Genomic DNA, 27,342 nt, shown 5'->3' on the forward strand with positions numbered 1-27,342 from the left:
CACAGATAACCCACAAAGGATAATCATCCTTGTCTGTCTCTCTCAGATATAAACGTTAAACAAACAAACAAACAAACAAACAACCAGTTTAGATTAAAAAGAGAGAGAGAGGGGTCTCCTGCTTTGAGCCACCCAGAGGGATGTGTGGTGGGGGCCTCAGGGACCCCCAGAATGTGGGCATCAGCCTGACCTCCCCTTGCCGCCCCTTCCTGGATTCTGGGCGCTGATGGGGCAGATCCCAACCTCTGACACCCGCAGGGGCAGGGGTAGAAATGACTCGGAGACTGTGCCGAGGAAACTCACTTACAGTCTTTATTGTAAAGAAGTTGCAGTTGAAACATGGGGACACTGAAAATACACCATCAGGGATTGTTCTTTGGGAAGAGGGAGAGAAAGATCCATAGATACAAAAATTGTAAACATGTTCACTTAAATACCCACACATAATTGGTCTATGCTACAACGTACAGGGCTGTCACTCAACTGCAACTCCAGAGGGAGGCGTCTGTCTGTAAGAATGAAATGTGGCAGCCGCATTTGGTATTGACATAATGTAAAAAGCCGGCTTTGAGCAATGCATGAGTCGTCAGCTACGCAGAGGTCCCCCGACCTTGGGCTGTGCCTTACCACGGGGGTGCAGGGCAGTTTGCTGAGGGGATTGTCCGGGAAGCCAAGGTAAAGGGGTTTGCACAGATCGGCCGTGTCCGGGGCACTGTGGGCATGGGGAGCCTCTGGGCCTCCCTCCTTGTGAGGGGCTTGTGTCTCCAGGCACCCAGGCGTCCCAAGCCTCCCTTAGGCAAGGTCTTACTGAACGGGGTGGGAGAGGGCAGGTGGCCAGGCCTAGAGCCGTGTTGTGCCTTCCTAGCCCAGAATGCCCACATGTGGGCAGGCTCCCGGGCCAAGGCAGGTGGGGATGGGAGCAGGGGCCACAGACAGTGAGGCTGCTTGCGGGGAACTAGGAGGTGAAGCCCGAGGTCTTGACCACAATCACAACATCAACAGGACCAGGCTACTCTAGCGAGCCTGTGAGGGCAAGTGGGTGGAAGCTCCAGAGAGAGCGCTCGCACAGCCCCATGGGGCGAGCCACCACAACAGGAGCAGGGACCGTCACTACCCTCAGGGACATGGGATGTGAACAGCGCCCATGTCTGGGGGGCAGCCCCTGCGCCTAGCTGTGGACAGCTAGACCCCTGACCCCAGAGTGGACAGGTGACCCGGGGGCTAGCTGACTCAGGAGAGGAATGGCCCCCTCCCAGGCTGATTCACCAGAGGTTGGAGGACACACGTCCAAGACCGCACTGTCCCCTCCTCAGGACCTTGGGCCTGGGGCCAGCGCCTAAGGGGACAGGGGGAACCTGGGGAGGGGCAGCCTAGGCACCCTGGGGGCTACCCTCTCTTGGCCCCAGATGGCCCACAGTGGCCACCCCCTCTGTCCCTGGCGCTGGGCCAGAAGGACCTGAGGGAGGTCCCAGGACGCCCTGGACCCTGCCTGCTTTGGTGGCAGCCTCCGAGCCCTGGTGGGGGCCTGCCGGCCACTAGTAGGCAGGCACCTGGTACCCTTTGGGGCTGGTGTCCAGGGTCTCGGTGAAGGGAGGGCTCTGGTAGGTCTCGGTGCCCTCCACGCCGCTGCCCACCGGGTAGCCAGGATAGGCCTGACCCGCCCCGGCGCCCAGCTGTTCGGTGGCAAAGAGCGACATGTCCGTGCCCAGGCGGAACCGCTGCAGGGCCTTCACAGTGAGCGCCACCTGAGGGGGAGCCCGGGGTCAGCCAGCACCGACCCCGCCCCGCCCCGGCCCCGGCCCGGCCCCCGCCGGCCGCACTCACCCAGCTGAGGATGGAGAAGAAGCTGAAGGCGATGGCGGCCCGCGCCGCGTCTCCCGCCTGCAGCGTGCCGGGCCCGGGCGCCGTGCGCTGCCACTGGTTGGTGAGGAAGCAGAAGCCCACGAACCACAGGAAGGACCAGAGCCCTGCGGGCGGGCGCGCGAGTCAGGGGAGGCCGGCGCGGGAGGCCCCTCCCACCGCCGGCAAGCCCCGCCCCGAACGAAGCCCCGCCCCGCGGCCCGGCCCCGCCCACCTGAGAAGCCCAGATCCAGCAGCACCGCGCGGCGGCGGTCGCGGACGCTGCTGATCTGCTGGAAGCGCACGTCGAGCAGCAGGAAGGCGGCGCAGGCAAGGAAGGCCCCCAGGCCGAGAGCGACGCCGAAGCGGCAGGCGCCCGCGTTCCCGTTGAAGACGCAGCGCAGCTCGGGGCCGCTGTCGGTGTTCACGTAGCCCTCGTTGACTATGGGCCCGAAGACGGCGATGGAGAACACCTGCGGGCGGCGGGAGGGAGGGGGCAGGGGCACTCAGGGCCCTGCGGTGGCGCCCCCTTCCCAGCCGAGGCGGATGTCCCCGTCACCCACCGCGACTGCTCACGCCCTCGGGCCTGTCCCTACCTCTCCCTGCAGCACAGGGCCCATCTGTGGATGGGAGGATCTTCGGGCACCCTTCCCTTAATACCTCCCTCACGTATTTAAAAATTTTGGGACATTGGAGCGCCTGGGTGGCTCAGTCGGTTAAACCTCCGACTTCAGCTCAGGTCACGATCCCACAGTTCATGGGTTCAAGCCCCGCCTCGGGCTGTGTGCTGACAGCTAAGCGCCTGGAGCCTGCTTCAGATTCTGTGTCTCCCTCTCTCTTTTCCCCTCCCCACTCGCACTCTGTCTGTCTGTCTCTCTCTCTCTCTCTCTCTCTCTCAAAATAAATAAAAACATTTTTAGAAATTATGGACATGTACCATTTAGTGAGCATCTACTATGCTCAGGCACTATGCTTAAAACCATGACTTTACATGGATTCCTCATAGAATCCTCCCTGCAAACCACAAGGGGGCCATTGTTCTTATCCCCTTTATAGATGGGAAAATTGGGGCTCCAATTAGTGAAGTCACTTGGCTGATAAAAGATGGGGCTGACATTCAAACTGGGTCATCAGCACCGCAGGGCCCCCACACTCCAGACTGTAGGAACAGGAGCCTTCACCTGGATCAGTGATTCCCAGGCTCCAGCGGGTGGCGCTGTGGGAAGCAGGTGTGAAGAGAGGGGCCAGACCACACAGGGAAGCCGCGGAGGGACAGTTGCACAGCTGACATCCAGGCCCTGCCTAGAGCCCACCCTCAGCATCCGGGAGCTGTGTGGCCCTGCTTCTTAACATGCCAAATACAGTAACAGGTGCAGCCCATGGAGTATTGGGGCCAGAGAAATAATGCCCACCTGCCGTGCTGCACTTGGTGGGCACCCAAGGGATGACAGCCCCATGTGACTGATTATTGGCACCATAAGTGTTCCGGCTCAAAAGGCGATACTATTAACCTTCGGGTTTCAGTCAAACCACAGCATCCCGTGCCCACAAAGGCTGGAAGGCAGGTGGCAGCGGACCATAGTCATTTTACTTTATTTATTTATTTATTTATTTATTTATTTATTTATTTATTTATTTAATTTTATTATTATTATTTTTTAAGGTAGGCTCCACAGCCAATGTGGGGCTTGAACTCACGACCCTGAGTCACATGCTCTACCGACTGAGCCAGCCAGGCACCCGTGGACCACAGTCATTTTAAACCTGATGCTGCTGTTTTAGCTCTGGGCAGCGCTGTGTTTCTAAAAACAGACCTTCAGTTTCAACTTCATTTCTCTCCTTTCCTTCGCCAGCTCCTTGAGATGAAGTCCGGAGGGAAACCGAGGTGTGGGGTACGGATATGTGCCCCCAGGGTGGTCCACAAGTCGCACCAGAGCTGGCACTAGGATACAGGGGTCCTATCCTGGTCTGCCCCAAGTCAGCCCACCCTGGGCATCGCTCTCCTTGAAGACAAGCGGGCAGGTGCAGCTGGCACCAAGTGCCAGCGGCTACACAAAACCCATATAGTCACCCCACCTCTCCATCTTTCCTGCCTGGAGGCGTTCGAGGGGGAAGCAGGACGCCCCCTCTAGGGATGCCCCACTGGGCGAGGCTGTGCCCAAATCTGCCCCTCCCACACCACCCCCAGGAAGTCCTTCTAGTGCAGAGCCCCTTCTTGCTGCCCCACCCAGAGGGATCCCAGAGCACCCCCACACTCACAATTGCAACTGGGGGGCCTGGGAAAGGGCCAGTTCCCTTCGAAGGAGGCTGGAGGATGTGTGTGGGGGAGAAGCGGGCGGAAGCTCTGCCTGATACACTTGGCTCCCACAGCCCCCTCCTCGTGCTGAGATGGAGCGCTCGAGCCCAATCCCGTCCCCGCCCCTGTGCCCGCTTCCAGGTCGTGAGAGCAAGAAAAACGGAGCGAGGGCTAAGGTAGGGGACAGAGTTAGACCTAAGGAGGAATTGGAGGATGGGGGCGGCGGGCGGTGACCTCTCAAGGTCCCCGGCGGTTGCCGCCGGCCCCTCCCCCTCCCGCAGGTGGGCGCGCCCAGCCCGGTGACGTCACCCCAACCTGCGGCCGGCGGGGGAGGGGCCCGCGGGGACAAGGATGGGGGCGAGGGGCTAGGGGCAGCGGGAAAGGACGAGGGATGCGAGGCGAGGCGGGATCGGGGACCGTGGCGGGGGCCACTCACCCAGGACGCGACCCGCAGCAGGGTCTGGGGCCGCCGGGCGAAGCTCACGGGGTCCAGGGCGGCCCCCGCACGGCCCGCGCCGAACGAGGCTCCCTCCATGGCTGGCCCAGGAGGGACGTGCGCCCCCGGCGCCCTCTGTCTGTCTGTCCGTCCAGCCGGCCCCGCCCGAGGCCGCCCGGGTGTGCTGCCGATGCTGCTGGCGCTGCCGCTGCTGCCGCCGCCTCCCGGGAGCGCGCGCCGGCCGCGGCGGGGGCGCGCGGGGCGGGGCCGAGCCGGTGCCCCCCGCCAACTGGTCCGCGCGCCGGGCTGGAGCCCGCCCCTGCCTCCGCCCGCCCACCGACCCACCCCCTACAGTCACCTGCTAGACCCCGCTCTGAGATGCAGACCACCCGCCGAGCCCGTGTCTGGAGCAGGGGCTAGGGGTCCGAGTCGCCCCTCACGGGTGAAGTCGGGAGTCAGCAGGGCAGGGAGACGCTGGGCTCAGCCTTTCTCGCAGCCAGGCGAAGGGACAGACGAACCTGACCCCGCCCCTCTGAGCTGAGCTCTTTGGCGAGTGAAGGGTAACCCGCTAGGGCTCCAGCGTCTTCCCCAGCCAGCCCTCAGGGAAGGGGAACCCGACTCCCCGTCCCTGGTTCCCCGCAGACCAGAGAGAAATTACTGGGCCCTTCCTATGAACCCACACAGTTGCATCCTAGCTTCTCCTTCGGAAGGTCCTAACCTCCCTGACAGGGAGAGAGAACGGCCTCTGCCGCGCAGAGGCACTTATCAAGGAGGACAGAGCCCACAGGCCAGCATGGGTGGGGCTTGGGGGACATTTCTGCTCCTTTTCGGTGGCTGGAGGCTGTCATTCCAAGGGTCCCCAGTGAGCCCATCACACTCCTGGGTCTCCCCAACCACTTGAGGCTGACATGTTTAGTTTGGGGCCACAGGGTGGGAAGAAACATGAGATGGGGAGTTTGGACAGGCTGGGGTCCCCACCGGGTCCCTTGTGCAGATCCCCGAGCCCAAGTTAGACAGGGTCCCCTCCTCCCGTTTTTCTTGGCCAGCCTGGCAGGGTCCAGGACAAATGCTGTGTTTGTGGCTTGGGCATCGATAGGAAACGTTGGCATTTCTGGATCATTTACAGTGCCAGGTGTGGCACCACAATGGTGGGAGGCAGGGACTGTCAGAGCCCCCCCCCCCCCCCCATTTTTCAGATCACACACAGGCAGCTGGTTGAGTTCCCTCATCACATCAGAAAGTGACTGGTGCTCAGAGGGTCCTTGCTGTGCTGTCCGTGTGCACAGTGATGCCTGGTCCCATTCCAGTGTGGAAGCCATCCCAAGGCAGGCATGGCCAGAAGTGTCGCCGGTGAGACTCGTGGTCCATTCCACTGTGCATCTGGTCGGTCACCCTCATCTGTCAGCAACAGCTCCTGGTCTGTCCTGAGCACCATCTGTTTGCCCCTTTTGTGTGACCATTTGCATCAGTATCCCAACAGGCTGCTTTCTTGGGCCTGAAAAGCAAACCTCTACTCCTGACCCCCTTCCTGTCCGGATGCCCCCTGGTATTGCTCCCTTTAGTCCCAGGGACAATTCAGATGTCCCCACCCCATGTTTCCAGGTGTCGCCCTCTCCTCACATTCCTATTTCGTGAGCCCTTTCTCATCACCCTTTTGGGGTTCTCTCCTCTTGTCCAACCTGTGACCTCCTGTGACCTTTGAACCTTGGGGGTCCCAGGGCATGGTCCTGGGGCTTTTCTCCTCCCTCTCCGCTCACTCTCTTGGTCTGTGTGCTGTGACAGCTCAAGCCAGAACCTCCCCTTGAACTATAGTCCCACTTGCCTTCGCCTGGATTTGGGGGCGGGGGGAGCCTCCAGGAAGCCAGAGTTATGGGAAAAGGGAACATCCAGGCGGTGTGTTCCTGAGCCAACCACAGCACCCCTAGAGAGGCCAGCCGGTTCCCCAACTAGCAGGTGACTTGGGAGGCTAGAAATAAGCCACGTGCAGGGAAAAGTCCACCCAGAGGAGGAAAGCGGCGCGACTTCTCTGCCGGCTGCTCCCTGCCTCCGATTCCTTTGCGCCACTGTCCTCTCTGGGGAGGCCCTGCCGAAGCCAGCACCCCTGTGGTGCTGGTTGGGGGAAGACGCTGAGGAAGCCATGCCAAAGGCTCTGCCTCTGCCATGCCTCTGCCAAGATGCCATGAGCACAGAGATGACCAGGGCATTAGGACCCCAGGGATGGGGCTGCTTGTTACTGGTCCATTCTGGCTGGGGGCCACGCCTGGGCCTGGGAGCAGATCCGGGAAGACGCCAAGCCTGCTCCACCCACAGCCTTCTCCAGGGCACTGATACCCAGAGCAACTTCATCCTCCCAGCTGCTGGGGCCCAAACCCCACGGTCCACTCTGGCTCCTTTCTCTTGGCTCTACTGCTACCCTGGGGCAAGCCTGCCTCTCCGCGGTCACGTGCCTGCCCTCCCTGCTCTCACCCACACCTGCCTCAGCCCAGATCCGCAGCCAGAGGAACCTTTGGGAACTCATCTTGCCATTCCCTGGCTCCAAATCCTCTGAGACCTCCCCATCACGGGAGGTAGGTGGGTGTTGAAACAAAGTCCTTGCCGGGACCTTGAAGACTCGGTGCCGTCTGACCTCCCACTCACCTCTGACCTGCCCTCGGCTCCAGTGCTGTTCCTGGGGCTTCCTGGGCTGCTCTTGCCCTGCGACCTTGCCCTCCTCTGAGCAGAACGTGGACAGAAGGAAGCAGCTGCCCAGGGCGGCGCGGACAGGCCCTGTCCCTCGCCGCAAGTCCCAGCACAGAACACGCCGAAGCCAGGCCCTTGGTCACCTCTCCATCATTTTATTTTGGTCTCAAGCTGAGGCTGGCCCCACACGCCTGCGTCAGGCCTGGTACAGGTAAGTGCTGGACAGGAGGCGGGCAGCAGCACTAGTGCAGCCTCAGAGAAGCCTGCCTGTGCTCTCCCCGAAGGGACCGAGCGGGGGCGGGGGCGCCTCCGCCCCCAGGCCTCTTTTCCCGAATTACTGACAGCACTCAGCCTACGGAGCTGTGGTCACTGCAGCAGTCTAGCTACATGGTGGGGAGACCTTGGCCCAGCCTCGAGGAGCAGGACAGGGAGCCCAGGCAGGCCCTTCACTTTCTCGTGCAGGCAAGTGGGCCCCAGGGCATGGAGGCTGCATTCTGAATGGAAGGCACAGCCTGGACTGCTCCTGCCTCCTTCACCTGCAGCCCCCGGGGCCTCGGCCGAGGAGGAGCCAGCAGGGTGTCTGTGGCAGGCACCTCCAGTTGTACTCCAGACCTAAGAGGGAAAGGGCCCCAAGAGCAGTGTCTGGGGACCACCCAACTGAGACACGACAGGCTGTGGCTCCGATGCACTTTAATGAGTGCCCCGCCCCTCTCTGGCCAGGCTGCCCACAGGCCCAGGCTGCTGTCCCATGGCTCTGCCGGCCACCGTCTAGTCGCAGGACCCATCCTTCCAGCCGTCACGCCAGCGCTCGTCCACTTGCGAGCAGTCAAAGTCCGGCTTGCCTAGCTTGCGGTTCACTTCATTGTGCAGGCGGCACAGCCACTGGGTGAAGCACGCCCGGGTGCGCGTGTCTGGCTGGTTCCTGCATATCCTGTGTGGCGGAATCACGTAGAGGATGTGGACGGGCAGTGGCCCCACTGCCCCTGCCCCTCCAGCTCCTTGCCTGCTCCATCCAGGGAGGAAAGCTGGGGTGCTGCTGTCAGCTACACCCAGAGTGCCCTTGTGCTGAGACACAGGAGCTCCCAGAACAGGGCTGATCCTGCAGTGTCCAACAGTGACGGGCTCCTCGGCCAGCTCGGGCCCCCTTCCTGAGGAGCTTGGCAAACCCTGACAACAGCTCAGAGCAAGACATGAAGGCACAAACCAGGCAACTTTACAACCTCATAACAATCAAGAAGTCTCCCCGAGCATCCCTGGCCCCAGGCAGTGTGTGGAAGGGGTGGGGCCAGCACAAAGGCATAACCGAAAACCAAACCTGTTTCTAGCACCTGGAGCCCCAGTGCATCAGCTTAGCAAGGGACCTGTTCCAACTGCCCAGGCTTCACAGGGCTGCCCTGGCCCCCACATTCAGCCCAGAAACACCTCCTGCGTGCCAAACAACAGCTCTTGGGCCCCCCATTGAGGAAAAAGGAACTCTAAGGAAGCAAAACCAGTGGATTCTCAAGGTCTCGAGATCAGCAGTCCTGCTCCAGAAGTCAGGCAAAGTGGACTCCTTAACCTGCCCGGGCCTCCAGTGCTAAGCAAGAGACTTTGTAAGAGAAGCCTGGCCAGGCGCCTCTGGCTGTAGAAAGCAGCAGCCCCGAGCAGCTTGGCCTTTGAGGAGAAAGGAGATGGCTCAGTGGATCCAAAGCCCAGTGCTGGTGCTCCCTGCTCCGGGAAACCCTCTGTCACCTCTGCACCTACTTGTCCGGGCTCCCCTTTATGACATCAGCTAGGGGCCCCAAGCCCAGGCCGATGCTCTGCGGCCTACAGATGAGGCGGACACAACTTACCTCTTCCTTATGTCTTCGGCACACTCCTCACACGGGTAAAACTTGGAAAATAAATGTATGAACTGAGCCATGTCTTGCTGCTGTTCTGGGGTCGGCAGATCGGGGTAGTAGGCAGCCAGGGTGTGGAGGACAGCCCAGCTGTGGCGGCCCAGTTCCTCGCGATCGGGAGGGCAATCTTCCCTAAACTTGCTGTCCCGCTGCGGGAGGAGATCGACCAAGGGTCAGTTCACCTCCCTGGACCAGGAGGCGACAAGACTCCCCTTTTCCCCGCCCCAAGACAGAGGCTCACTGTCTTGAGACAGAAGTCCTAGGCCACCGATCCGGCACACGTGTGGCTGAAAGCCTAAAGGCCGGGCCTCCCTCGGGGCAAGGTTTAGGGGCAGCCTACCCTGCGGGGCACATGTCTGTCAGGCATAGGGCCCGTGGGGCCCCTCGGCTTGGGCCTTGGGAGATCAGCGCGGGGGCCCGAGAACAAGCAAGGTGTGGGGGCCGAGGGCGCGGGTGCTTGTGCGGGCCGGGACTAGGGGTCAGCCGGGCTCGCGGGCCTCTGCGGGTAGGTGGCGGCCCCGGGGTGCATCTGCACCTTCTGCTGCGTCCGCATCCACGTCTTGAAGTCCACGCAGGCCCGGCAGGGCCGCCTCCGGGACGTATCCTCGGCGACCTGAGAATCGGAGGTCGGCGCCGGGGCTGGCGTCGGGGCCGAGGCAGCGGCATCTCTCCGCCCCGCGCCCCGGCCGCGCGCGTCCGTCACTAGGTCGTCCATCACCTCGGAGCGCGCGCCGCCGGGCAGAAACGAGAAGAGGTTCCCGCCGTAGAAGCGCCCCCGCTCGCCGGGCGCCGCCATATTGCCCGCGCAATGCCTGCCGGGCCAGCTCGGCCTCCAGATGGGCCTCCAAGACGGCCGCCAGGCCAGCGCGCGCGCCGCCGCCAGGGCGCGGCCACAGGACCCGGACGCGCGCGCCGCGGGCGCAGGCTCGGGTTCGGCCGCGGGCTGGGAGGACGGGCTCGAGCTGGGGCTGAGGCTGGGGCTGGGGCTGGAGCTGGGGGCGGGGTCGGGGGCGGGGCCCGGGGTCGGGGCGGGATCCGGCAGGGAGGTAGGGCTGTGGGCCGAAGACCGCGCCCGAGAGGCTGCAGAACCCGAGGCTTGGGTCCGGGTCGGCGTGGGCGAAGGGCCAGCAGCCCGGATCCTGGCCGCGTCGCTGGGCCTCGATCCGCGTCCCGAGCCCGGCTTGCGTCGTCCGTGGCGGCGCTCCCGCTTCCTCCAGTAGAAGAGCAGCGTGTTGTGGAAAACGCGTCGCGGCCGCGCGCTGGACTCAGGCTGCTGCGATCGAGGCGAAGTCCGTGTTCCGGCCCGTGACGCCCCCATCGCTCTGCTCTGACCGCCCCGCGTGCCCGCGGCCAGGCTCTGTGCCCTCAGCCGGGGCGCGCCCAGCGGAGGGAGGCGCGGCGCCATGGCAACGAGGCACGGTGCCCTGAGCGCACAGAGAAGGCGCGCGCTAGGGCCTGGGTCCCGCGGGTCCCTCCGGGCGACAACGGGCGCCTGGCAACGCGGGGCGGGGCTGTGCCTGCAAAGAAGGCGGCGCGCGGCTCTGGGCTCCTCCTGGCCAGGAATAGCCCGGATCCTACAGCCTGCCCGAAGGGGTTATTTCCACCTGGGGAGTCGTCTCAGCTTCTATACCTACTTTCATTCATTATGCAAATATTTGCGTAGTGCCTAATCTGTTCCAACCACTGGTCTAGGCGCTGGTCAGGGTGGGCACAAGATCCGTCCCTGACCTCCTCAGCTCCTTGTCCAGTGGTCAAGACGGAAAAAGTAAAAACAAAACAAAAAAGGAGTCACACTAACAAATGTTCACTTACAAATTATGGGGACCATGAACAGGGCGTGGTAAGTCAGGGAGGCCTCATTGAGGAGGTGACCCTTAGGCAGGGGCCTGAAGGATGAGGAATCGGCTAAGGAGGGCAGTCAAGGCCAAGGCTGGAGATGAGAGGGTCTTAGACTCTCGCAAGGGCGGGAAAGTGGGACAGGACCTGGGGAAGGTGGTGGGAGGAGAGACCCAAAGGTAGGCAGGAGCACGGGAGGGCCTCATCAACTGCCCTCGGAGCTGGGAATTTATTTTAAGGACCATAGGAAGGTGCTGGACAATTTGGGGCAGGGCTACCCCGACCTGATCCCATTTCTGCGTTGGTTTGTTTGTTTCTAATTTGAAAAAGAGAGCAAGGGAGAGGCAGTGGGGGGTGGGGGAGAATCCGAAGCAGGCTCCTCACTCAGTGCGGAGCCCGAAGCGTGACTTGACCTCACAATCCTGGTATCATGACCTGAGCCAAAATCAAGAGTCGGACGCTCAATGGAATGATCCACTCAGGCGCCCCCTGATGAAGGAGCATGAGGCAGGCTGAGGGGCCAGGCACAAGCTAGCACACCCCCCACCCTCAGGTGGGATATGTGATATTCCTTGGACACTCTGGACAAAAAGAAAAAAAAATGGTTAAACTGGTAAGTCTCCACCAGTTTACCAGAAGAAGGCAATCCTGCAATAGCCTAAAGTCCAGGAACTCACTACTGTCTTAACGTTAATGCTTTGCTAGAGGAAAAAACAACCTTAGTTTCACAATAGCTAGGCCTCCAATAATCTGTGAGTCTTTAGTATATGACAATCTCATTCTAGTAACTCCCTCTCCCCAACTCCGTAAAATGGTCACCCCGCACCTATAGTGCAGCTCTTCCTACCTATGGATCCTGTCCCCGTGCTTTAATAAAATTGCCTTTTTGCACCCAAGACGTCTAAGAAGTCTTTCTTGGCCGTCAGCTCTGGACCTCCCCCTCCGCCCGTTACCCTAAAACCTCATCACCCCCCATTTGTATTTTGCAAAGATTCCTCTGGAGAGTGGATTTCATGGGAGCTAGTGAGGAGCACGGGCATGGGAGGAGGGGGCAGTTGTCCAAGGGAGAGGTGAGGGTGGGGGCTAAGGAGAGGGGATAGAAAGGAAACAGGGTTGCTGGTGCTGCGGAGCAGGGGTTTTCAGTTGGGGCAGGGAGAGGTCTCAGCAGTGTTCCGGGTCCCTGGCTGTGAATAAACCGACTCTTCCCCAGCTTTTCTCCTCTGTCTTCCAGGGGAGAAGAGTCTGCCCCACCCTGGACCCTGCCAGGCCAGCTGGGCCCTCAGCACGGCCCCCAATGAGCTTGGAGGAGTGTGACGGCTGGGCTGAAGGCACCCTGCAGTTCAGGCCTGTGTCCACAGGTGTTCATTGCCTGGGCCAAATCCAGGGAAGGTTTGAGGGCTTCAGAGAGAGCTGCTGGTTGGACAGATACACAAAGGCCCTTTGTCAAGGCCAGGGTGGTTTCTGGGAGGGCTGCCCTAGAGGCTAACCCCTCCCTGGACAGATTGGGGTTGGAGTCCCAACATAGAGCTGGTGGCCCCAACAGCAGGAAAGGCCACCATATACTAGGGCTGGATGGACCTCTGGAAATCATCCCTGTAAGGAAGCAGCTCAGAGATGTGGGGCACGTGAGCACGCCTCGTCTGGGGATTCCGGGGCCTAACTTCTCCTCGCTTCACTTAGTCACCTCTGATTTCAGAGGTTGTGTTTGCAGTAAATTGTGATAAATCAGAAATTCAGAGGCAGCTCTCAAAACCGTCCTAGTCACCACCTCCCCCAAGTGCCAGTGACTGCAGGGATGGACCCTCTTTGTCCTGCCCCAAGTCACTCCCACCCCTCCCCAACGCATCCAGAAAAACTGATATTAACTCTCCATTGAATACAAATTTCCTCCTCTGTGATTTGGGAACATTAAGAGGTCCTCCCTCCAATATGAATATTAAGCCAAACAATGTTCACAAAGCTCTCAGCACTGGGTCCCTGCTTCCAGACTTCCCAGGTGAGTTCAAAGACAGGTCATGGAGCACGCCCCGGAGGAGGCCCTCCCTAGTCCCAGTTCCAGCAGCACAGGGCGTGGAAGAGCGGGAGAGGTAGGCCAGACCTGGCGGCACTTTGATGGCTTTCTTTTCCTCCTCCTTTCGGTGGCAGACTCAGGCCAGAGGGCCTCCAGCTACAGTCCCCACCCTCCACCGCCTCCTTGCCTCACCCCTGCCAACCCCACTGGCTGGCGCTCCACGCCCCCCCCCCCCCCCCCAACCAAGCCCTGCGTTGCTGTCCCTCCACCCAGATCTTCTACTTTGGGCACTGTGAGGAAGCTGGGAAGGACGGAGGGTAGGGCAGTGCTACAAAGACCCGGCAGGTCTGGGACGTCCCTGGGGAATTCCAATCAGTTTTCCGGGTGCTGGGGAGTCCCCCTCGCCCCTGTGAGCAAGGTCGCAGCGGGATACTCGCAGTGGGTCGCCGCCCCTGGCTAGCTCCAGAAGCCCAAGTCCGTGACTCAGGAGGCACAGCGATGGCAGGCCCCCGGCACCCGGTGTCGGTATGCACACTGGCCCTAGTGCAGACAGAGCGGCATCAGGTATGACCGGGTGGGTACCTGCCAGCCCCAAGGAAGGAGGGAATTCCTGGCCCAGCCCCTCCAATATTTCTCCCAACAGACATTTGCCTTCTCTGTGAGCTGGTCGGACGACAGCGACACCTTTGTGCGCAGGAGCTGGGATGAGTTCAAGACACTCCACGTGAGTGAGCCTGGGGGACCCCGAATCCCCGGCAGCAAGACCCACCAATGACCCATGCCTGGGCGTTTGCCCTTGCCCCCACAAGGGAACCCCATCCCCCCCCCCCAAGGGAACCGGTGGACTCTCAGAGACCGATTCGCCCGTTCTCCCTCAGAAGACCCTCAAGGAAACCTTCCCGGTAGAGGCGGGCCTGCTGCGGAGATCAGACCGCGTTCTCCCCAAGCTTCGCGGTGAGGCCGGCAGGGATCCCGGGAGGGGCGGGGCGCCAGCGACCCCGCGGAGAGAACCCTGGGGCAGGGGTCCCACAGCCTGTTCCTGTCTTGCCCGCAGACGCTTCGCTGTTGGTGCGCGGGGGGCGCACCGGCCGCGGCCTAGCGCGCCTGCGGCTGCTGGAGACCTACTCGCAGGCGCTGCTGGGGGCGGCGGAGCGCGTGTCCCGGAGCCCGGTGCTCACCGGTTTCTTTGCGCTGCAACCCCTGGACCTGGAGCCCACACTGCCACCTGGCAGGTGCCTGACTCGCCCCCAACTCCCTGCCTGTGGAAGAACTTGGAGGCTGGGGGTGGTGCTGGTGGTGGTGGGGAAGGCCTGTGGTGGGACCTACGAGGAGCTAAGGCTGGGCGGACTGGTGAGGGGTGACCTCTGGCCTGCACCCACTGCCCTTCCCAGTCTGGTGATCCTGCCTGCCCCTGAAGAGCCCCCGCCCCGCCCACCAGACAGCCTCACCATCCGTGGCCTGGAGGCTCAGAGCCTGCGCTGCCTGCAGACTTTCAGCACCCAGGACACGCAGGGCCGGCCTTTCCAAGCACGGGCCCAGGAGGCCCTAGACGTGCTGCTGCGACACCCCTCAGGTAGGGCTGGACAGGACTGTGCAGACTCGACCACCTGTCTCCGGGACCTCAGCGGGCTTGGGGACCTGAATCCCCGCCCGCCTCTTGCCCACAGGCTGGTGGCTGGTGGCAAATGAAGACCAGCAGACAGCATGGTTTCCTGCTCCCTACCTGGAGGAAGCAGCCTTGGGCCAAGAGCGACAACCCCTAGGGAGTGGTGGTATGCCAGTGCCCTCCTCCCCACCCTAAGCCACCTGCCATCTCTGGGCAGGCTGCAGCAAAGCTGAGCCACAGGAAACACCTAACAGATGGAGGAGATCGAGGACATGGGGCGACTAGGTGGGGGCAGTGACCCCATAGCACGTACTTGGTCCCCACAGTGAGCTGGAGCCCCAGTGGGTTTGCATGCTATCCATTACCAGGGGGATGCCTTAAGGTGATTCTGTGTGAGACCGCGAAGTGGGGACCCCGGCCTCTGTGGCCCTGCAAGTGACCCCGAGCGCCCATTCCCAGGGCCCCAATTCTGCACTGCCCTCGCCTATGAGAGCAGCCACGAGGATGAACTGTCCGTGCCCGCAGGGGCGCGTGTGCGCGTGCTGGAAACATCCGACCGTGGCTGGTGGCTGTGCAGGTGAGTGGGGGCGGGGCTGGAGCTGGGCCCAGCTTGGGGCGGGGCAGGGTCCAGGGCTGGCCAAACTCCACCCTCCTCACAGGTTCGGCAGGCGCTCTGGTCTTCTCCCGGCCGTGCGGCTGCGACCAGAGGGCCTGGGTGCTCTCCTGAGTAGACCGGGGCTCCACCGAGAGGCCAACGGCGAGGAGATTAGAGTGGGAGAGGCCCAAGGCTCCCCTGAGACCTCCCAGGCTGCGACCCTTCCCCCTACCGTGCCTGCCCGCCCCACGCTGAGCGCCATTCAGAGCCGCTGCTGCACCATCACCCGCAGGGCACTGCTGCGCAAGGACCCCCTTGAGGGTGTGTGGAATTGCGCAGAGGGCAAGCCAAACGCTCCAGACCCCGGGGAGGAATGATTCCCGCCACCACCATCAGGGCTGGAGGAGGAGCATGTGGGGGTGGGAGCCTTGGCGGGAAGGGCCAGGAAGATATACTTCTCCATCGCCTGAGTAAAGCTCTTCTGACTGATCCACACCTCGTGTCTGCCTGTACTTAGGGGCAGGGCCTTTTGGGTCTTGGCCAGGCCAGGGCACAGGGGTGGGACCTGGGACCTGGGCTGAGACAAAGCCCCGATAGACACAGGGAATGAGGGTAGAAAAGTAATCTTTCAGCATGTTTCAGAGAGCAGAGGGGGCCACAGGCAGGGGGGGCAACTTCATGTTGTGCCACAGAAAGTCCAGGAAGGTGGCTGCCTGCAGTGTCCGGCTGAGTCGCTGAAAATGCCGCTCTGGAGGAGGACAGAGGGATGTCAGGGGGTCTGGCCGGGCCGCGCCCTGTCCCCCCGGCCCCCTTCCCCGCCCCCCCACCTACCGGTGTAGGGTAGCAGGGCCTCGAGTGAGGCCTGCAGGCCCTGGTAGGCCAGGAGCTCTTCCGGGGCCTCGTGCCGCAGGAGCACACCCAGCACAGCCTGGGCTTCGTGGCAGTGCCTGGAGTTGGTGTTCCACGTGACACAGAAGCGCAGCAAGGCCTCTGTGGGTGACAAGGACAGTCAGACCTGCCCGCTGGCTGCCTTGCCCATACTGGCCACTGCCCAGCCTGCCCTCCCACCCGACCTTTCTGGTCTCGTCGCAGCTGCAGCACTGTGGCTCCCAGCTTCTCGCAGGCCTCGGGGTCCCTCCGGATGGCTGTGGGGGGCAGGGGAAGAGGGGAGACTGAGTCCCAGGGAAGGGGCACAAGATGGACCCAAGACCCCGTCTGTGTGGCCCAAGGCGGCACTGACCCTGGATAACAGTCAGCACAGTGTGGGGCCGGTCCAGGGAGATGGCCAAGCCCAGTGCCCGCAGGTACCGTCTCTCATGGAGCAGGTTGTCCAGTTCTTGCTGCCTGGGGGGGGGGGGGCGGGGGGGGGGGGGCGGGAAACAGGGTCACTGGGGGACCTGGCTGGGACCGAAAGCGGAGCCATCTGAGGGCTGACTCAGGAGTCAGCACCCTGGCCCGAAGCACCTGCTGGTGGTGAGCTGTGTTGCTGCTCCAGCCTCAGTTTCCCCATGCCATAAAGCATAGCTGAAACCTGTATACCCCACTCCAAGGGTGCGATACACGGGACGTGGTTGACACGGGGGTGGCACTCACGGGGGAGCTGGGCGAGGGCCCCACGCTTACTTGACCACCTCCTCCTCCCGCTTGGCCTGCTCTTCTGCTTGTTCCTCTTCGGTCACATCCTAGGGTCAGAGCGAGATCGGACCGGCACTAGCATGCAGCCCTGCACCTCCCACCCGCCCCCCCCCGACCCCTGCCCCAAGCCTACATACCTTCCAGAGGATGACACAGGAGTCGCTAGCACCGGTAAGGGCACGGTCGTCCAGCCGGCTGCAGTGCAGCCCCCAGACTTTGTCCTCGTGGGCGTCCAGAGTCTTCACACACTCGTTGCTCTTGATGGTCCAGAGCTTCACGAGACCATCAGAGCCGCTGGGGTCGGGATTGGGAGGGGGCTCAGTCCTGGGGCCCATCGGCAGCAAACCCCCACCCGTATCCCCAGCCCCCGCACCTGGACAGCAGCTGTGTACCGCGGCTTACGAAGGCCACCTTCAGCACAGAAGCATCGTGCCCCTCGAACGTCTGCGGGATGGGGCGGGTGAGGGGGGAGGATGTGAGCCGGCACCGGGGAGGGGGGCCGGGCCTGCGGTGGGGACAGCTTACCTTGAGGCAGCTGAAGTCCTGCAGCGCCCAGAGCTTGACGGTACCGTCAGCGGACGCGGTGGCCAGCACCTGGTCCATGGGCGAGAACTGGACACACCAGAGGCCGCGCCGGTGGCCTGAAAAGACGCCCAGCAGCCGGCACTGCGGCAGAGCCCAGAGCTTGGCCGTGCGGTCCTGTGAGCCCGTGGCCAGCAGCTTGTCGTTGGGGGCAACGGCCACACTGTTGATATCCTGGGGACGGGAGCAGGTGGCGACTCAGACTCCCATCCCGGCAAGGGCCCTGTCATACCTGTGCCCCGATGTGCCACGTGCTGTCACCTTGTCATGGCAGCGCTGTGTGGCCTGAGCCTGGAGAAGGACAGGACCGCTGTCCGAAGATGCACCCTTGGACAGCAGGGCTTCAGGGATAGGCCACAGCTTCACGGTGCAGTCCTGGCTGCCCGTCACCAGGAAGGTCTCCTTCAGCCTGAGACCAGATTTGGGGTAGGGGGAGACACCTGCTGAGTCACGGCCAGCCCTGTCTACCAGGACATCACAGCCTGAGTCGGCAGGATCATGGTCCCAACCAGGGGGACCGTTCTAGAATGCAGACAGCTTCTGGACAACCCCCACATGCCTCTGGAACCACTTAATTCACACTCTCCACCACCTGCCCTGGGTCCACCGGAGTTGGTGACTTTGTCACAACAACACCCCACCCGTCCCCGGCAGAAAATGTCTTCTTTGCCCGAGCCTTGCTCAGTGTCATTCTTTCTGACCTGAAACCTCCCTCCCCTTCCTAGTTTGTAAAGTTTACTTTGAGAGAGAGACAGAGAGACAGAAAGAAAGAAAGTAAGACAGCATGAGCAGGGGGAGGGGCAGAAAGAGAGGAAGAGAATCCCAAAACGCTCCACACCACGGGGTTCAATCCCATGAACTATGAGATCAAGACCTGAGCCGAAATCAAGGATGGAGGTTTAGCCGACCGAGCCACCCAGGCGCCCCAAGCCTCCCCACTTTTATTCACCCAGCCCCAAGACCACTTCCTCTATTTCCAACGGCAACCGGGGGTGCCCCTGGTGTGTTGTGATATATCCCCAGTCCTAAGCCTCAAAGATCAAGGCCAAAGCCTTCCCCCCACACATCCCCCTGAGCTGGACCCCCATTAGCAGGGTTCTGCAAGAGCACGGACTCCAGCCCTGACCCACTACCTAGAGCAGCAGATTGTGCCCACGCTGTGCGTGTGCCCGGAGCCCTGAGCCACACAGGCCACCTTGCCGGCTTTGTTCATCCTCCAGATGCAGATGCTCTGATCCTGGGAACAAAAGGGGTGAGGACAGAGGCTGGGCTGGACTTTCCCACCTGGGACCCAAGCCTCCACACCTCTCCGGATGCCTTACCTTGGCACAGCTGGCAAAGAGCCGCCCCTTCCGGAAGACATCCAGGGCCAGGACAATATCTGGGAGAAAGCAAGGAGAAAACGGCCATCGATTACGGTAAAGGAGGGCAGCCCAGCCCAGGACGAAGTGCTGGGGGCATCAGCTCGGCTCGCTCACCGGTGTGGCCGTGGAGAATCTGGCAGGCCATTGTCTGGAGCTCAAACACTTTCAGGCTGGGGCTGTTGGAAGCCACGACGATGTGGGAGTCTTCGGGCCCGAGAAACCGGACGTCCAACACCTCCTCGCTGTAGCCGGCAAACTGGGGGTGGTGGTGGTGGGGGGGGACAGGAGGGACACAAGCCAGAGCCCGCATGAGTGGAGGGCCGGCCCCCGTGGGCCTCGGAATCGGCAGGGGCGGAGCTCACCTGTTTCCGCAGCTGCAGGGAGCGAGCCTCGTAGAGCAGCAGGTTGTGGTCGGCGGTGACACTGACCAGCAGGCCGGCGGAAGGGGCCAGAGCGCAGCGGGTCAGCTCCTGCTTGGGGCCCGGCAACTGTCGCTGTGTGTACACACACTGCCCGGAGGCCACCTCCCACACGCGCAGCAGGCCTGCGTGGGGGCAGGGGGGGTGCTGGGATTCGAGTCCACGGACCTCCCCCAGCCCCCGGTGCCCACCCTGGCCTGGCCCCGCACACCTTGGTCTCCGGCTGTCAGGAAGTGCAGGCCCTTGGACTTCACGCCCAGCTCAGGTGCCGGCTCCTCCGGCAACAGCATGGCGGCCTCCACACTCTGAGGATAAGCAGGTCAGACAGGCAGACCCACCCTCTCCCTGCCCCCTCTACTGGCCCCGGCCCCCCGGAGCCCCCACCTCAAACACTGGCACAGTCTTCGTGGCTTGGTGGGTCCGGAGGTCCCAGACAACGCAGATTTTGTCCCGGCCTGAGCTGGGGGGGGGGGGTGACAGTCACCTCAGTTCTTGAGTGTCAGCTGTAGCCCTCCGCTTCCCGTGCGGCCCAAGGGGCTGTCCGCTGACCTCAGCATGGAGTGGCCGTCCGCGCTGAAGGTCAGTGAGGTGACGGCACTGTAGTGCGCGGTCATCGTGGCCAGGCACGACTGGTCCTGTAGAGACCACATGTGGACAGTGGCGTCCACAGCCGAGGAGAAGAGCAGCAGGCGTGCGGGGTCCGGGTGGAAGGCCACCAAGCTGCGGGCACGTGGGGGGGTGGGGCAGGTGAGCTGTGCCGCCTTGGGCCTAACGCCCCGCCCGCCCTGCCGGACCCCGACTCACTGTACGACCCCCGATGACCCCCGAAAGTGGTGCGTTCCGTAGTGCCGCACGACGTCCCAGACGCGCACTGCCCCGTCGCAGCCGCCTAGGGGAACGTGTTTGAAGTGAAGGGGCTGCTGTGCCCGAAGACCGCTGACCGTGCGCCCTCCAGCCAGCCCGGCCACCCAGTCAGGGCCCTACCTGTGGCTAGCAGCGTGGAGGTGGGGTCAAAGGCCATGGCGGCCACAGGGGCCGTGTGTATCGCCTTCCACAGGCGGGTGATGCTGCCCTCTCGCCAGGCCCACTGAGCCAGAAGCAGTGCCCGGCTGGCTGTCACCAGCACCTGGAGGAGGAGGCGGTTCAGCTGGGCGTGTGGAGGCATGGCCACAGGTCCTCAAAGTTGGACCGAGAGGTCCCAGAGTCCGCCTCCCGTCCCTGCGCCACGTACCTCGTCGTCTGGGCTGAGATCGAAGGCGGTGATGTCCTCCTGGTCCTCCTAGAGGCGAGAGTTGGCACACGGTACCGTGAGAACAGGCTGCCCCCACACCTGCCCCCTGCCCTGGCTCTCCCCATCCTCACCTGTTCCAGGCTCCGCAGCACAGCCCCCGAGGCCACGTCCAGGATGTTGACTCTGGTACCACAAACGCAGAAGAGATGCTGCCCAGTCTGGTCCAGCTGGTGACAGAAGGGTCTTAGCCAAGATAGCTCTCTGCAGCCCCTGCCTGCCCCCCCACTCTGCCCCTCCCCGGGCTGGTACCTGCACCTTCCCGCCCTTGTAGAAAGGCTCAATCTTGCGCTCGACGGCATAGCTAGAGGGATGACGGGGGGAAGACAGTGAGTCACCCACCCCTTGGTCCCGGGTGCCAGCTCTGTGCTGGGTGCTCTCCCAACAGGACCCTGCCCTGGAGGAGATCCCAGGCAGAGGCATGGGAGGTCAGAGGTGGCTCTTCTGTCATCTTCTCTCAGCAGCACTGTGGGATGGGTGTTGGTTACCCCCATGTCACAGAGAACGGGACACCCGGAGCTGGGCAGTGATTCATGCCAGGTCCTCAGGCAGGAGGACGGCAGCCCAGGCTTTCCAGAGATTCCCCAGAGCCCAGAAGGCTGTGCCTTGGGGGCCCCCTGCTGGCCGTGGGAGGCCAGCTCAGGGTACCAGCCTGGAGCAACAGCCATCTCCCAGGGTCCTCCAGTCCCAGGCCCAGGAGGCCCCTTCCCCAAGCCTGGCCCCTTCCTCCCACCCACCAAGTAGCCTTCATCTGTCGCCTCCTCCCTCCCCCCGCTGCTGCTTCCATGCTGGTCCAGGCCACTGCACTCTCATCTGGACAGCTGCTCCAACCTTTTCACCAGGCCCCTATCTCCCACCTCAAGGGCTGCTGCCAAAAAGGCCTTTCAGAACACACCTGCTTAGGTCACCACCTTACAGATTTCCGAGACCCTGGCTGGAGGAGCCTCTGCTGACCTTTTCTGTGTCACACAGGATGTTCCCTGCGTGTGGCTTGGGTCTCTCTTCCTGGACTTCAGTGGTGCCTGGCTAACTCCACTGGGGGGAAGCCTGACAACCAAGATGAAATGGGAGTCCCCCAGCCCCCGAACCCAGGTGGCTATCCCACAGAGATGTTCTTGGCACCAGGCGTTGCTCGTCACTACTAGTGACAGAAACGATGTGCCTGACATGTTTCTTCTATCACACCAAGCCCCCACGGAGGGAATGAGTCTGTCCGGTTCACCAGGATGGTCAGGGGATCTTGGGGAATGAATAAGCACAGGATGCGGGGCCTCCAGGGCCACAGCGGACCCGCCCATCTCCAGTCGTGTTGAAGAGGGACAGCCGGTGAAAGCCTCCAGGCCGCCTGCCCCAGAGTGGTTCTTCTCCCGGTACCTGAGGGTCGAGGCGTCCCGCTGCCGTCCAGGACCAGCCGCGACTTGTGCTCAGCCCGACCCTTCCTCCTCTAGACTTTTTCATCCACAACTCCTAAGCCAGCTCCTGATGTAATAACCGAGGCTGGCCCCCCGACTTTGTAATAACGCAGCCGCCACGACCCCTGCGGGGCAGTCCGCACACCGCCCTCAGGCTCTCCCCAGGCCCGAATGGGCGCCCCGTGCAGGGCGGGCGCATTTGCTCTTCCTGCTGCGAACCTCGCTCCCTCCCTGGGCGGCACCCGCAGCCGCAGCGCCCCGGCTCACTTGGCCTTGAAGCGACCCACTCCCGCCACGGGCTCCACCATGTCGTCGCTGCTGCCGCCGCCGCCGCCGCCGCGTGAGGGAACCTGGCTCGCCACTTCTCACTGCCGGCGCGCTGCAGATTGCGTCACGGCCCATGACTATGGCGTCATCAGCACTGTGCGCTCGGCGCCATCTTTACTGTGGGCAGCTTCCGCGTAAGGAAGCGGAAGAAGCGTTTCTGGCCTGGAGGGGCGGGGGTAGAGCGGCGTGGAGGCGGCTGCGGGCGTTGGGCAAAGATGGCAGTTACGGGGTTTGCACGCTGTTTGCCTTTTAGTGGAAATTTTAAAAGAGAATCGTAGAAGATGTTTACTAAACTGATCCCAAGACTCCTGCCCCCTCGGCATTCTGGGATTTGGGGGCAAGTGCGGTCGGTGCGGTCAACTAGGTCCGGCCTCGGGGCTCATGGTCTGGTGTGAGATGTAACGCCCGTAAACGACTAGACCTCGTAACTTCGGAGTCTCTCAAATATTTATTGAACACATTCTATGTGCAAAGCTCTGGCGCAGACATTTGGGAGACACCAGAGGAGAAAAAACAAAACCCTGCCTTCAAGTAGCTCAGGTGCTACAGGGGAGAAGGGTGGGCGAAGGAAGAGCGATAAATTAGTGCGCTGGATGGAGCGGAGTGTAGGGGGTGCACTTTCACATGGGGTGGTGGGAGAGGATTCATGGAGAAGGTGACACCTGAGCCAGACCTGAAGCTGGTAAGCATGGACCCCTGTGGCTATGTGGGGGAACAGTGCTTGTGGCTCCAGGGAACTAGCAGGGAGGAGAATGGAAGGGCAGGAGGTCGGAGACAAATGGGGGTTCCTCGTGAGTCATTGTGAGGCGTTGACTTCTGTGAGTTCAGCGTTTTGAGCTCTTTGTGTGATTGGCTGTGAAGCTAGTAAGCAGATCCCTTCTCTGGGAGAGGATCAGGGGAAACCTCTATGAGAAGACATCCGAGGGAAAAGAAACCAGGCAAATGGAGGGCAAGGAGAAGAGCCTTCTGGGAAGAAGAGGTCCAGGGAGAAAGGTCATCGTATCCCTGCGGGGTGAAGGCAGTAGTGCCTGGAAAGGGGGCAGGGTGACAAATGGGATAAAGCTGTGAGGCCAGCAAGCACAGAGGTGGCAGGGGGGGGGGGGGGCAGGCCTGGGCTCCGCGTTTATTTACGTCTCTAATTACAAGGTACCTAGGCCCGGGGCTCCCCACACCTCGGCCCCAGTGCTGCCTTCTGGGGTGGCCTCAGTCTCCTCTTGCGGGGTGCCCAGGATCAGCGCGTCGTCCTCCCGCAGGAAGTCCCGGAGCTGGGCCAGCTGCCTGCGGATGAAGTTGGTGGCGTGGTGCACCTTGCGCACGCGCCGCAGGAGGCCCAGCACCAGGCTCCGGCTGCGCTCCTGCCGCTGGCCCCAGGCCTCACGCAGCTCCTGGTAGCAGTTGTGGTGGGCACGCTCCACCGGGCCCAGGGTGGCCCCACAGCCCAGTGGGCAGTGCTGCTGGGCCCCATGCTGGCAGTGCTGCCGGTGCTCAGCCAGGGCCCCACGCAGCACCCGTGCCGGGCAGCCCTCGTTGGGACAAGCCATCAGCTCAAAAGGGCAGGAGTCGTGGTGCCCCCTGCGATGGGCCAGGGGGCACGTCACTAAGCAGCCAGCTTCTGCGTTCTTGCACTGGGGGTAGGGAGAGCACCATGTGAGCCAGGCCAGCTTGGACACTGCCAGCTCACGAGCGGCCTACCTTCCACAGACTCCCCCATCTGTCATATTGAACTGGGAGACTGCCAAGCCCTAATGGCATCAATGATGAGGAGAGGGAAATCGTTGGGCAAATGCTTGGAGGTGGGAAGAATCTAGATCTCAGAGGCACAGGGCCTGAGGCTTGAGGAACCGAGACATCTATAAAAATAGGGGGCTGGAGGGGCGCCTGGGTGGCGCAGTCGGTTAAGCGTCCGACTTCAGCCAGGTCACGATCTTGCGGTCTGTGAGTTCGAGCCCCGCGTCGGGCTCTGGGCTGATGGCTCGGAGCCTGTTTCTGATTCTGTGTCTCCCTCTCTCTCTGACCCTCCCCCGCTCATGCTCTGTCTCTCTCTGTCCCAAAAATAAATAAAAAACGTTGAAAAAAAAAATTAATTAAAAAAAAAAAAAATAGGGGGCTGGAGAGTAGTGGCCAGCACAGCAGACACTTCATTCTCTAAAAATTTTGTAGAATCCCCATTTTACAACTGAGGCCCCAGGGGCTCAAAAAACTTAGGTAACTTGCCTAAAGTCACACAGCAAGTAAATGGCAGAGATGTGACTCAAACTCAGGATTGATGACCCCCAGGCTTCAGTCTATGCTGTTGGAGCAGAAACCCTCCGCTCTTTCTGATAGGATTCTCCTTACCCTTCTCCTGGCTCTCCCCCTCCCCTGGCAGGAGCAGAAGGGTGGTGGGAGTGGGTGCTTCAAGCTACCTTGACTTCCAAGCGGCCAATGGTCCTCCTGAGTTTATTTACATGGACCATCTTTTTCCGTTTCACTTCTTTCCTGCAGCACGGACAGGTCTTTTGTCTAGGAGGCATGAGTTGAGGGGGGTGGGGGGGGGGAAGTGTTGGGAGTGGGAAGGACCAGTTGGCAGCAACATGCCTTCCCAGGAGGTCCCTTCTCAAGCTGGAAGAGGCATGAGGGCTTCATAGGGAACTCGGCTCTGAGGCTGGAGCCGCAGATCCCACAGGCTGCAGGGGCCCACATATTTTTATGTCCCAGGAGATTTGGCAGTGGACTCTTCCGGCCATTGTAAGTCACTGCTTGGTAGGTCTTCCTCTCTATTCCAGGCCACAGCCTTGCTCCTGCCCTCCCAGCCTCTCGGGGACCCACTAGCACCTGGCTAGCCACCGGAGGATGCATTTCTTGCAGAAGATGTGGCTGCATGGCAGCCTCACTGGCCTCTTGAGAACCCCGTGGCATACGGAGCACAGGAAGCTGCAGTCGGGAGGGCTGGCGAAGAGGTTGAGATCATATCCGCCACTCTGCAAAGGCCAAAATCAGGGCCTGGCTGGGACCAGGATCGGACCGCGTACCCAAAGGGAAACTCCAAGTGGAGGGTCGGGTCAGCATCCATTTTGAGGGGGCAGCTGTGAGGGTCAAGACAACTACCAGTCCCTGGCTGGAACTGGCCTCGGCCTGGAGTTAGACCTGACCAGAGCCCTCGGAAATGTTGGTTTTCTAGTCTCATTTGGGAACCTGTTAACCCAGTGTTCACACTCAGAATAAGGAACGGGGTCCAGCTCTGGAGAGCTCTTGAGTTAGGAACAAACTTAAGGGCCAGAGGCAAGAGGGTCCCATGCTCACCATGATCTGTGTCTGGACGGCAGCTCCACTGACCCCCAGGCATCAGGAGCCTCCATTTCACAGCAGGAGTGGGCCGACATCACAGTGGCATTGTCCAGCTCAGGCCAATCACAGCCTTGGTCCAGGGCCCACTGGTAGGTATTCTGTACCATCTAGCCCTTGCTTATAATTGAGAGGTAGGCAGTGTGGACCAGGGCAGGTGTCTGGAGCCTCTGCCTGATCCCCAGGCAGCACCAGGCCGGGAACCAAACTTCTGGGTGCTGTTTTCCCAAAGCTAAGGCTTCGGCAGGAAAGTAGGAATCGTTCCCCTACCCTTCCTCAAATAGTGCTGCTCAGGCCAGATGTCCAAGAGCCCAGGACTTTTCCCACTGACCCACCAGCAGGTCTCTTAGGATCTAAGACATCTAGCTCCAGAATACAGATGAGGGATGTCAGGACCAAATTCCCATACAACCTGTGGTACCACAGTAACGGGGGGCCTAGTATGTGGAAGGGTGTTCCAGAACAGGGAGGCTCTATTTGGGCAGGCCTAGGAGGAAAGACATGTGGAGACCAATCTCAACCTGGAAAACCAGGATGTTCCCACACCCGAGGCACATTACCAGAGAACTGTAGGTTCACTACCAGAGTGTTGAGCTCATCAAATCCTAAAGACCCTATCCCCCTCCTGAGAACAATAGGGGGCCACTGCAAGCCTTTGAGCTGGCGATCTTACACTCTGATGCTATCAACCTCAAAAATAAAAATCAGTTATTTTACTAGCAAAGGGAAATTCTTTAGAAATCGCAGAGAATTGCAATTCAAGACATGCAAGCTATGCTAAAACCACAACCAAAGCCAACAAACAAAGGAAAACTTTATTTTGTGGAAAGAAAAAACCGGGAGAGATTTTTTTGAACCAACGTCCACCGGACAAAAGCAAGAGTTCAGGGTGATGGCGGTTTCTCACTGCCCGAGTCGCAGGAGTGACCCACACAGCTTTCCCTGATAGGGTCTGTAATTGATATTGAGCGGTAGGTCTCCCCCTTCCTCACCCGCCCCCCCCCCCCCACCGTATTTTAGCCTTGTTTCTCTGTATTCTCACTTTCTGGTGGTTTGCTGGCCCAGCCCAACTCACCACCAAGCTGGAAAATACTTTATCTGCTCCTGGACAAGGTATGGGGGGTGTGGAGGAGCACACCCGGGTCTCCAATGTAGTTCTGCCACTTACAGAATGACTAACGAGTCCCCTGCCAACCTCCGAGAGCCACGGTGTACCCCTCTACGGCATCCAACACAGAGCTGGACTGGTCGCGAAGAGGAGGTGCCCTAGCGTCTCTCCCCTCCACAAACACCTTGCTCCCTGCGTCCCAGAGATGCACCTCCCAGGCTGATGGCTGGGGGGGGCCAAGGGCAGTCACACGCGGTCGACTCAGACCACCAGCTTCGTTGAGCGCTGAGAGCAGAGCTTGCCTCCCTGCCGTCCTGGGCCTCGGGGTCGGGGCGCCGGCGACCTGCAGACAGAACATGGGGTCGGGAGTCAGAGGCCAGAGCACGCGCGGTGAGGCCGGGGCGGGAGCCGGGCTGGCCGCGCTTGTCGGGGCCTGGGTTTCACCTCCCCACACCGACGAGTGGGATGTGAGCTGAGGCCCCCGGTGGCTCTGGGCGCCGAATCTCACCCGCGGCCACGACCAAAGCCGCGGGTGATTTTCAACCAACGCCGTCCCCCCCCCCAGCTACCACCCCGGGACGCGAGGACTAGACCTACCTGCAGCGAACGGGAGGAGCAAGGCGACTGCAACTCAAGAGAGTTCGCGCCGCAGAGCCGCAGGCGCGCAAACGCACATAAAGCGGGCGGGGGAACACTGGGAGCGCG

General features: G+C 61.5%; 5 protein-coding genes and 1 non-coding gene across 8 annotated transcripts; 1 reads left to right on the forward strand and 5 right to left on the reverse strand.

Annotated features, from left to right (window-relative positions):
• Nucleotides 1-289: 289 nt before the first annotated feature.
• SYNGR3 (synaptogyrin 3) lies at nucleotides 290-4,825 on the reverse strand. Its single transcript, XM_058710696.1, has 4 exons — nucleotides 4,572-4,825; nucleotides 2,075-2,312; nucleotides 1,825-1,967; nucleotides 290-1,745 (listed from the first exon to the last, which is right to left on the reverse strand). The coding sequence occupies exons 1-4, from the start codon at nucleotides 4,668-4,670 to the stop codon at nucleotides 1,536-1,538; spliced, it is 690 nt and encodes a 229-aa protein (XP_058566679.1). The 5' UTR covers nucleotides 4,671-4,825; the 3' UTR covers nucleotides 290-1,535.
• Nucleotides 4,826-7,389: 2,564 nt separating this feature from the next.
• GFER (growth factor, augmenter of liver regeneration) lies at nucleotides 7,390-10,091 on the reverse strand. The gene is made up of 3 exons (XM_058710561.1): nucleotides 9,666-10,091; nucleotides 9,083-9,279; nucleotides 7,390-8,181 (listed from the first exon to the last, which is right to left on the reverse strand). Exons 1-3 carry the CDS (start codon nucleotides 9,924-9,926, stop codon nucleotides 8,019-8,021), a joined length of 621 nt encoding a protein of 206 aa, XP_058566544.1. The 5' UTR covers nucleotides 9,927-10,091; the 3' UTR covers nucleotides 7,390-8,018.
• A 3,161-nt stretch (nucleotides 10,092-13,252) lies between these two features.
• NOXO1 (NADPH oxidase organizer 1) lies at nucleotides 13,253-15,705 on the forward strand. The gene is made up of 8 exons (XM_058709862.1): nucleotides 13,253-13,541; nucleotides 13,621-13,701; nucleotides 13,856-13,931; nucleotides 14,032-14,209; nucleotides 14,369-14,550; nucleotides 14,645-14,749; nucleotides 15,043-15,160; nucleotides 15,243-15,705. The coding sequence occupies exons 1-8, from the start codon at nucleotides 13,476-13,478 to the stop codon at nucleotides 15,553-15,555; spliced, it is 1,119 nt and encodes a 372-aa protein (XP_058565845.1). The 5' UTR covers nucleotides 13,253-13,475; the 3' UTR covers nucleotides 15,556-15,705.
• Nucleotides 15,706-15,787: 82 nt separating this feature from the next.
• On the reverse strand, nucleotides 15,788-22,280 carry TBL3 (transducin beta like 3). Its single transcript, XM_058709860.1, has 22 exons — nucleotides 22,146-22,280; nucleotides 20,719-20,770; nucleotides 20,541-20,636; nucleotides 20,410-20,457; nucleotides 20,163-20,304; nucleotides 19,983-20,067; nucleotides 19,728-19,898; nucleotides 19,563-19,638; nucleotides 19,390-19,483; nucleotides 19,122-19,303; nucleotides 18,874-19,015; nucleotides 18,718-18,776; nucleotides 18,529-18,632; nucleotides 17,657-17,804; nucleotides 17,339-17,569; nucleotides 17,187-17,257; nucleotides 16,951-17,107; nucleotides 16,802-16,860; nucleotides 16,419-16,522; nucleotides 16,252-16,323; nucleotides 16,010-16,168; nucleotides 15,788-15,926 (listed from the first exon to the last, which is right to left on the reverse strand). The coding sequence occupies exons 1-22, from the start codon at nucleotides 22,184-22,186 to the stop codon at nucleotides 15,817-15,819; spliced, it is 2,403 nt and encodes an 800-aa protein (XP_058565843.1). The 5' UTR covers nucleotides 22,187-22,280; the 3' UTR covers nucleotides 15,788-15,816.
• A 1,020-nt stretch (nucleotides 22,281-23,300) lies between these two features.
• Nucleotides 23,301-27,314, reverse strand: RNF151 (ring finger protein 151). Of its 3 annotated transcripts, XM_058709865.1 has the most exons (6): nucleotides 27,235-27,314; nucleotides 26,849-26,980; nucleotides 25,488-26,481; nucleotides 25,020-25,165; nucleotides 24,611-24,707; nucleotides 23,301-23,830 (listed from the first exon to the last, which is right to left on the reverse strand). In XM_058709865.1, the coding sequence occupies exons 3-6, from the start codon at nucleotides 25,488-25,490 to the stop codon at nucleotides 23,345-23,347; spliced, it is 732 nt and encodes a 243-aa protein (XP_058565848.1). In that variant the 5' UTR covers nucleotides 25,491-26,481; nucleotides 26,849-26,980; nucleotides 27,235-27,314; the 3' UTR covers nucleotides 23,301-23,344. The 3 variants fall into 3 exon arrangements, with proteins under 3 accessions (XP_058565848.1, XP_058565849.1, XP_058565847.1); XM_058709866.1 differs by having other exon boundaries at nucleotides 24,611-24,683; nucleotides 25,488-26,980; XM_058709864.1 differs by having other exon boundaries at nucleotides 25,488-26,980.
• Nucleotides 27,059-27,185, reverse strand: LOC131501769 (small nucleolar RNA ACA64). The gene has a single exon (XR_009256896.1). It is a non-coding gene; the product is annotated as a small nucleolar RNA ACA64 (small nucleolar RNA).
• Nucleotides 27,315-27,342: the final 28 nt, after the last annotated feature.

The sequence above is a fragment of the Neofelis nebulosa genome, chromosome 18 (genome assembly GCF_028018385.1).
Source record: "Neofelis nebulosa isolate mNeoNeb1 chromosome 18, mNeoNeb1.pri, whole genome shotgun sequence".
Lineage (NCBI taxonomy): Eukaryota > Metazoa > Chordata > Mammalia > Carnivora > Felidae > Neofelis > Neofelis nebulosa.